Raw genomic sequence first — 9,898 nt, 5'->3', positions numbered from 1 at the left:
GAAAAAGTAATAGTTTGATGCTAGAGACCTTTAAATGGTTTCTCATCTATTCAGATTTGCACCTTGTGCTGTTTTTCTCTGCTGGCAGAAGGATGTCTTGTCCCTTACAGAGAAAACAGACCTGATGAGCTTCTTCAGTCTGTTCCTTCTCATCACATCAGCGTTTAGCTCCTTCCTGTTCTACAGTGTAGTTTTCTCTCCGGTCTGTAAGTTTACTGCAACAACATTCAGGTCTATCCAGTCCAGTACTTACTAATGAGCTGCCCTTATCCAGATAGGGATTTAAGTATAGATTTGACACTTAAATTCAGCTAGAGTAAACTACGCTGTCTGCACTCTTGTTTCTTGACCGGTTGCTTGTTAAAGATCCTATTGGTCTGCTTGAGGGGGACTGAATTTGAATCTGAAGTTTTCTGTGACAAAGTAAAAAAAAATAAAAACAAACAATATAAAGATTGGATGTTAGGGCTTTAGGACTGATGTCTGATGATACCATGGTGTCTGATGTCTGATGATACCTGGAGATGCAGGCTTGTCTTTTGGTACATTTCCGGATGAATAATTAAAGCCCTGAGAGCCTTTTTCAACATTTAAGTTTAATGGACTGAGGAAATTTGGAAAAACCTTTAGTCTTGCAGTGTTGGGGTTTTCAACTGAACCTGAGCGCCACTTATGTGGGTCTTTCGGTTCAAATGTGTGTTAAGATGGCTATCAGAATTATTAATAATTATCATGAATAATTATTAATTATATTAAATGATATTACTTGATTTGCTCAAAGTCGTTTCGCACGGGGCACCAACGTGTTGGGGTTTGTGTCCTCTGCAGGAAGTGAAGGGATCCAGAATGCTGTTGCCTTTACATTCAAACCAGTCCTGTTTGTACAAATGAGCAAAGTCCATCTGTTGCATACTTGTGGTCCAAACAGCAGTGAGGCTGCAGATCATCCATGCAAATAAAACCCCACAACTATTGGAAACTTAGACATTTATTTCAAAATGTGTGATGCTGTACAGTTGGTCGAGTAGTATGCAGGGAGCACTTTAAGATGAAACAAGAGTCTTAGAAGTCTTTTTGATACCCAGGTTGGAACATTTGTTTTTTTTTGTTTTTTTTTAATTCTTGTGAATTTTGAGAAATCAAACAAACGAGCGCTTCATCAGAGATGGAGTGTAACGTATCTCATTGTAACACTCGTCCTCTTCCTCCTCTTTCCCCTCCCTCCACCTCCCGTCCTGTCCCGTGCGATGGAGCCACAGCACCAGCACCAGCAGCGCCAGGAGCACCAAGCTCATGGACAAGGTGAGCAGCACGCCCTGCAGTATGCCTGAGGAACTGTCCGGGGCTGCAGAGAAAGACAAAACAGTCATACTGAGAAAAAAATAATTCAGGTAGCTGCAGTGAAAAGAGGGTGAGAGGATTATGGGAGAACGAAGAAGCACTTACTGGTGTAGATGGACAGGTTGACGTAACAGTTCTCTGTTCCCAGGAGGTTAGTGGCAGAGCAGCGATACAGGCCAGATGTCTGAGATGACACATTGACTATTTGGACGGAACCTGCCAGCTCTCCTGAGAGAGAGAAAGTCACAAAGGCATGTGAGTGTAATGATGTAAAGGAGAAATCATAAGCTTAATTCAAATTCAAATTCAAAGAACTTTATTTTTCCGTTAGGAACTTCACATGTGGGGGAGCAGCAACAATACCACAATACATACAATAAACAAACAAACACACATACACACGCACACACATACCCACCCACACACCATCAGCCCACACTAGACATATGGCAGATAATACAATCTTTGTTGAGCCTAGTGAAGTAAATAAGTTACTAATACCTCCATAGTGGAGGGGTAATAAATAACAGTTAAAAAAAATAAAAATAAAAAAAGTCCAGGTGTTAAAAGAGAGAGGAGACAGTTCAAAAAAGGGGGGGTTAAGCCATTCAAAAGTCTTATGGATGCTGGGACAAAGCTTGACAGGGCTCTATTTGTCCTTAGTTTAGGTGCTCTGTATCTGTGGCCTGAGCACTCCACCAATTTTACAAATGAAGTCCTGTTTACTCATCACTTAGCCTGTGGCTCTAATAAAAACCCTGAGGATTTCATAGTGATGTCATCGAGGTTGTCTTATCTTGATTGAGATTTAAATAATTTTTAAAAAGCCTGCAAAATACTACTACTACTAGAAATGTAGGATTTGAAAGATGTGAGCATTTCAGAGGGAGGGGCACAGGGTCCAATACGCTGTCCAGCTTCATTATTTGCAGAGGTGGAGGAAGTATTACTTAAGTTAAAGTACTAATACCACACTGTGAAATGACTCCACTACAAGTAAAAGTCCTGCATTCAAATCTTACTGACGTAAAAAAACAAAAGTCATCAAATTGTACTTAAAGTATCAAAAGCAAAAGTACCCATTAAGTAGAACGGCCCCGCTGGGATTATTTAACATATTGTAAATATATTAAAGGATTAAATGTATTTATGCATTTATGTAAGCAATGTTTGATTTGTGAAGACATGACTCATTTATACTACTTAATATAACGTTATGAGGTTTTAAAAAATATATATAAGTGTAATCACTTTAAATGGGTCAGGTTTTTCATGTTAAATCTTGATCTGAAAAGAAGCTGTCGGCTAAATGCAGTAGAGTAAAAAAGGACATTATTTGCCTCAAAATGAAGTGGAGTAGAAGTATAAGTTACATAAAATGGAAATACTCAATAACACATACCTCAAAATTGTACTTTAGTAAATGTACTAAGTTACATTCCACCACTGATCATTTGTGTACGATCCAGCTTTTCTATTGATTTATTATATATTTTTGTCTGTCTCTCTCTCTCTACTTCTTTTGTTTTGTTTTTGTCATTAAATTTATGTATTTATTTCTTTATTTTGATGTCATTATTGTGTCGTTTTTACGTTTTGTATCTTAACCTTTTGTTTCAGTTGGAAAAAGAGAGATCAAGTACTCTGATATGTGTATTGTTCTTAGTAAAACACAGTATAAATTAAATAGTTTAATGTTTTATTGCCTTAAGTGAAAAAGTCTCAGAGGGGTGAAAACCTTTCAAATTTTGATTCTGCTTGTTGTAAGTGTGACACAGATTGAGTGAAATACTTACTTTTAAATTCAACATGTCTCATACATTTATAACATATTACCTGACATTTTTGCTAGATTCAAGATCTTCAGTAGCCTTTAAAATGAAAAAAAAAAAAAAGACCTCCACACAAGATGAATATGATTCTGCCAAAGGATCCTTTGCCTGTACCACTGACCTTCCATGTTGATGGGAAGTGCAATTTCCTCTGGATTCAGTTTATCCCAGCGGATCTCTGGAGTGGGGACACCCTCAGCCACCGAACAGGACAGCGTGACACTTCCTCCCATATCAATATCTCCGTCCCACTGGCACTCAGGCAGTGAAGGTGACGCTTCAAAAGTAATCAGAGGATGAGTTTCTGCAAGGATGTAAGGCCATGGAACTCTTACTAACAGCAAAAAACATGCAGCTTTTGTCTTGCAGTGCAATGTGTTAATTGATCTTATTCTAAAAATTGAGTATTTGAATATTTCTACATTCTAGGGTCCCTTAATAGTCTTGGAATTACATAAATTGGGTACAATTGTATTCATGTGTGATGTTATTTGTCCTCATAGTAGCCATAGTAAAAAGAGCATTTTTGGACCTCACTGTAAAAAATGACCTGTTGTGACCTATAGGATATTTACAGCCTCAGGAGACCTAGATCGTTCAGAAGATGTATGGCCCTTGTAGGTATTCTGACAATAAGGGGGCTCAGAAGTGCTCATCAGCCAACTGCTAAAAAATATTTAAAAAATATTAAAACCAAATCATAGCATGGATGTTTCTTTGGTGTTCTTCAAGGTCTTGGCGTCTCAACGTGGTATTTTTGACCATTTTTATTATTTCTCAACCTCGCATTGAAGCTTTGTTTCACATGGTATTAACACAGAAATTGATGCTATGAGCTGTGGCTGATTCAGGCTGTCTGATGGGCATCGGAGGAAAAATTGAAGAGGGCATGATATGGATATGGTGGTGAATCTGCACACAGAACATTTTCTAGCATGTATTATCCTAAAGTATAAGGCATTAAATCAGATCTTCTTAAGTTAGTCACACCAAAGTCATTGTGAGTTATCCTCTGGGGAACATGAATGTTCAACAATCCATCAAATAGTTGTTGAAGAATTCCAGTGTGGACCAAAGTGGTGGACTGATATTTCTACACTGCTAGCACATCAGGATGGAACATACATAGATGCATCACTATTTTACAGTATATGAACTGGTGATTGTTTCAAATGTGTAAGTGCCATAGAACTAGCTTACTCGAACAGACCTAGACAATATGTGGAAAAACTCACCCAGAACACTGAGCTCCAGCTCTCCGATACCTGGATCTGCCGTCTCTGGTGGATTATTGACCATGCAGCGGTAAATACCAGCGTCTGACACACGTGTGTCATTCAGAATAATATCTGCACTCCAGGGAATACCTGCAGGTGGTTTACAAACTGTCTTTATCCTGTCTTCAATTTCTAAATGCATCTTTGAAAGATGTAAAAAAAAAAAAAAAGGACTGGGCCTGAGAACCAAATTAAAAACATTTCATATTTCAGATAAAAAGGGTTTCAGTGGTCATACCTGTAAAACCCACCCTGCCAATGAGTGAAGGGTCTTCAATCACCTGTCCGTGATCATATACAATCACCTGGAATTGAGAGCAGCCATTAGTAGGCAGTTCCTCAGCTTTAAAGTCTCGGTTCTGGCTTCATAATTTATTTTAGGTCCTTTTATTGGTTTATAATCAGCAATTTCATCATCAAAGTACTTTTCAAAATGCAAGTTACAAAGTGCTTTACAAGCAACAGATAAGACACACAAGTCATTAAGTAATCAGGTTTTAAAAGAAAACATAAAAAAACATTAAACAGCTGGATGTAAAAAAAAAATATTCAAAGAAGCAAAACATAATTTAAAAAGGAAAAAAGACAGTAGGCTCAGGTAAAATCAGGTCGAATGAGTAAAGGCTCATTCTAATATACAAATAGCTTCTATATAAGCTTTTAATGGAGCTATCGATTTATCAGATTTGCATTTTGTTTATAAACCCCTGAGAACCCTCTAGTTGTGGCCTTTTAATAAGAATATTGATGTAAAAAGCTAACTCAAAACCTACCTTTTCAGACTGCTTTTATTTGTTTATTTTATCTTTATAGGTCTTGCTTTTAACTGAGTTCTATTTATTTGTCAAATATATATTGTATTTCTGACCTTAATTGCTTTATTTATCTGACTTTTTATTTCTGTACTTTAGTCTGTTTTAAATCCAAATAATGGTAAACATCAAGAAAGTGTTTTTTCTTTGTTTCTCTAATCTACTTTCCCTCCTGCTTCTGGTGTTTCCACACTGTTAATTGATGAGATATATGATAGTATTTCCTCAGTGCCAGCTTTTAATTTTATTGAATGCTGTTGTTATTGAAGCGTATATTAATTACAAGGTAATTAATGGCTTTGTTTATAGATGTGGGCTTGGGGCGGTTGTTATACTGTGTAAAGCACTTTGCACTACATCTTACTTATATCAAAAGTGCCCTACAATTAAAGTCTGATTAATTAACTGATTGATTGATTCTGACCATAAAAATATGGGCAGGCTGTTTTGTTTCTTAAAAGGTGTTATATGTTTGTTTACATCAGTATCATCAAAGTTTACCTGTCTTTACTTTTATCAACATCTGCAGTGAAATGTAAGGCGTAGAAGTGATTTTTTTTTTTTTTAAACAACCACAGAAAGCAGAAGACAAGCAAACTTCACAAAATATCATTCTTACCAAACACTCGTTATTCACATTGTTGCAGCTACTGTTTTTCTGTGTTTTACCAGCTTGGAGCTTATAATGAAATACAATGTACCTGATATATACATACCATTTTCCATGGTTTCCTGATAATAACCAAAATCATTATCAAATGGTTGAATCATGGAAAATGGCTAGATATCAGCTAATTGTTTATATGTAATATGTTTATATGTATGCTAATTTGTTTAATATGTAAAACAATCTGAGTGGGTCCATTCTGCATAACAAGTACTTTTTTGACACTTTAAGTACATTTTGATGCTGATACTTTTTGTACTTTTACTCAAAGTACTTAAATAAGTTTTGAATGTACTTTTACTTCTAGTGTAGTCATTTCACAGCGTGGTATTAGTACTTTAACTTAAGTAACAGATCAGATCTGAGATCCAGCACCACTGTAAATATCAATTACAAATATTGATTTGTATGGCCGCTGCATGAGAAAGCTTGTCAGGTGTGTGTGTGTGTGTGTGTGTGTGTGTGTGTGTGTGTGTGTGTGTGTGTGTGTGTGTGTGTGTGTGTGTGTGCGTGTGCTGGATTCAGACCTGTATGGGGGTGTCAGGACTGGAGGAGGGAGCCAGAGTCCAGATGACGTTGAGTCTGGAGAGCGGGCTGGACGTGAAAAAGGAGCAGGGCAGCACGACAACATCCCCTTGAACCACCTTGAGACTGGATTCCCTCATGGTTACCCGGAGTGCAACTGTGTCGATTAACAAAAAAATCAGTCAAATAACACAAGAGTCATTTTAATGGTTATATATTAAATTCCATTATGTTCTATCCTGACTTCCCGAGTCTCCCTGTTGACGTGCAGACTGCACCACTCCTCCTTCATTACTGAAATAATGAACCCCCCTCCTCCTCTCTGTTATCCCCAGGCCTTTTGTGTGTGTGTGTGGGAATTCAGCGTGCATATTTGTTTGTTAATTACACTTGACAGGTTTGAGGGTGAGCCAAACCGATCACAGACTGAGTGGAACAACAGCCCACTTCACTGGGATGTGTTCATGAGCATGCTGTCAATTCACGACATTGTCTTAATGTAGATCACCAGTTTATTAAAACGTCTGTGAGGAGTCTTTCAAATGAAGACATTATATGATAAACAAAGGCTTTTTTATGACTGTGAAATATTTTTAAAAATCATTTTCAGTTTTTTTTAATAAAAATTAAAGTGCACTAAATGCAAATTATATCTTTAGCTAATAACTTTGATGAAGCTCTTCAGTCTTATTCATGATCAAAAGCCACTCGAAAATCATGTCTTATCTAAAAAATGTTTTAACAAAGAACATAATATATCATGAAACACAAAAAAAAAAAAAAGTTGAGGGACAAAAATGAGGGAAAAAAATTGTAAGCCTTTTGTCTATACGATCTTTAATTGCTTTTGGTGAGAAAGTTTTATACTTTTGCAGGGTTCATACGCCATTTCCAAAGTCAAATTCAAGCACTTTTAAGCACTTTCAATGTACATTTTCTTTCAGTGCATTACAACGGTTGTAAATGAAATATTTCTATGCAATATATACAGTACATAGAGTAAACTGATTACTTCACTTCTTCATCACACGAAAATTAGATGCTATTGTGCAATAAATAACAAAAACAATTATTATCCATCTATAAATAGTTTGTGACTGAGTTCTACAGAAGACATGTTTCAAAGTATGTTTGCAAGTAGACTTGGCATCTTATACAACCTACAGTATATTTCAAGCACTTTCAAGCACTTCTCAGACCTTGAAAACACATTAAAATTCAAGTGTAAAAAGGTGTTTTTATTATGTATGTAAAAAAAAAAATCTGCAACCTCATATTCAAACATCTGTTCAAATGCTCCCAGGGTGTAGAGCGAAGTCATGTCTGTCTACTTTTACTATAATCTCAGTACTATGAGGGTCTGTTTTCCCTGGAATTGCAACATAATGACATGTTAACAAGTAAACTCCTTTTCTTAACAAAATCATGAATAATTACAGACAAGAGGCAGCAAATCTCCCTCAAACACTTGAAGCAGCAGTGTGACAAAATCACCAATATTCTTCATCTTGTCTTTATAGTTTGTGTCAGAGCTTCAGACAGCACACAGGCCTACTCACCATTCTCCAGAGCAGAGAAACACACACACAGGGTCCAGAGCATCCATCTTCCAGAAGAACCCATAGCTGAGAGGAAACACAGAGAGGCAGCCCTCTTTCCCCCTGTGTACAAGCTGGTGGCCAAAAAAACTAGGCATGCATGATTAATCTATTGAGCGGTGCAACCAACCCCACCCTCCTCTGTTTTCACTCCCACTTTAGTCTCTCTGTCTCATCTCCTCCCACTGTCTGTTAGTTTAAACTAAAGTTGTCAGATAAGGATTTTTCATTAAGTCCTATTAAAGGCTTATGTCCAACCTTACGGCATTGGGAGCTTTACTTGGTCAGGTTGTAACCTAATTAGTTAGTGTAACATAAATTACTGCAGCTGGTAATTAGATAACATATTAAACATAATGCCCATAATGCTGCAGGCCGACATCAGGATGTGGTGAATACCAGCTAGTTTTTGATGGCATGGATGCATTTCCAAACACTTTCTTCAGTCCGTAGACTTTTATCAAATAATTCAGTAATTCAGTGTAGTTTGAGTAAAAAACGTGCAGTGTTTCTCCTGCCGAATAATGTTATTTTCAGCTATTGTATTTGAATATTTCTGCATACTTGGGTCCCTTAACTGTCCTGAAACTGCATAAATTGTATGACTGGAAAGCTGAGAATCTTGTGAATTCAATGAGCCAAATCTTATTCATGTGTGATGTTTGTCACCATAGTAGACATTTCAATAAGTTGGTTTCTCAGCAATTTCCTGACCAGCAGTGCTTGCCAGCTAATCGCCAAAAAAAATGCAGTTCTTACGGAAATCCAGCTTAAAATAATGTACAAATACATTGGTGTCAGTGTATATGCTGTCAGATATGTGCCGTTATGAAAACTTTTTACACAATTTATAATGCAGCTTGACAAGATTTAGAAATTATGCTATTTATTCTTTATTTTCTCAGTTATCAGCCAAATAATTGGCTGACAATGTAATACATTGTTTATATAATGTATAATAATGTACAATGTTATACATATTATGTAATATTATTCAATAACGTTTTATGCTTGAGAAAGTAGCTACGGGTCCCTCTACAGGGTGGTGAAAATAAGGTGCACACTCGACATAAAAAAGGTATATTTAAAAAAAAAAAGATTATATCAGCCACCATATCAGTTACCTGTGAATTTTCCCATCTGTAAAATGTATCTAACTAAAATGAATGGATGAATGGCTGAAAGAGAGTTTATTAAAAGTACTGCATGGAGTTGACAGTCCGAAAAAAGTATTGCCTAAATGGTTAAAATGCACATCAAACTTCTGCTACTAGTAGCACTTCATCAAACTGACCTAAAAATGTAAAACAATATTCTAAATTATTGTGAAGTGTTAAAATAGAATAAATTTGAGGAAAAGGTTGAGAAACACTCCTCTAGGGTCTCAAACCAGCTCTTTCCTTCTTGTAAAAAAAAAAAGGTGGTTTAACACTCATCTGTGCATAGGGATTCATGGATTCAAGGCAGTTCAGATACAAGGTGTCACTGGTGTGAGGAAATGTTCAAAGATTAGTTTTTGACACTTGCAGCAAGTCATCTGGTGATAAGGACATCATCCAAGTTATGACCTATGGGCTAAACAAAATGCTGTCATGGCTGCTTTTTGATGGATTTGCATAAAATGTGTTAGTTATTCATGACCCACATAAGTCGATCCGCCTGCCAAGTCCTCCAGTGATCCTCCGAATGAGCTCCAGCTTAGTTTAGTTCGCCAGCCTCAACCAAATGTCTCGTTGAAATTCGAACCAGTGAACCTATAAAGCAGATTAATGAGCCCCAGATGGGAACATTAGGAAGTGAGCGTTCTGATCATTTTGGGAGTTTCTTAATGACTGGACAGTCATGG

General features: G+C 36.7%; 1 protein-coding gene across 1 annotated transcript; it reads right to left on the bottom strand.

Moving 5' to 3' along the window:
• Nucleotides 1–1,000: 1,000 nt before the first annotated feature.
• On the bottom strand, nucleotides 1,001–8,872 carry zgc:165604 (uncharacterized protein LOC792578 homolog). The gene is made up of 7 exons (XM_059351822.1): nucleotides 8,014–8,872; nucleotides 6,457–6,611; nucleotides 4,689–4,755; nucleotides 4,409–4,540; nucleotides 3,295–3,450; nucleotides 1,447–1,569; nucleotides 1,001–1,345 (listed from the first exon to the last, which is right to left on the bottom strand). The coding sequence occupies exons 1-7, from the start codon at nucleotides 8,075–8,077 to the stop codon at nucleotides 1,140–1,142; spliced, it is 903 nt and encodes a 300-aa protein (XP_059207805.1). The 5' UTR covers nucleotides 8,078–8,872; the 3' UTR covers nucleotides 1,001–1,139.
• Between the last annotated feature and the right edge of the window lie 1,026 nt (nucleotides 8,873–9,898).

This window comes from Centropristis striata, chromosome 15 (genome assembly GCF_030273125.1).
Source record: "Centropristis striata isolate RG_2023a ecotype Rhode Island chromosome 15, C.striata_1.0, whole genome shotgun sequence".
Classification (NCBI taxonomy): Eukaryota; Metazoa; Chordata; class Actinopteri; order Perciformes; family Serranidae; genus Centropristis; species Centropristis striata.
Note: the sequence above shows the minus strand (reverse complement) of the source record. Positions and strands in the feature narration are given on the sequence as shown.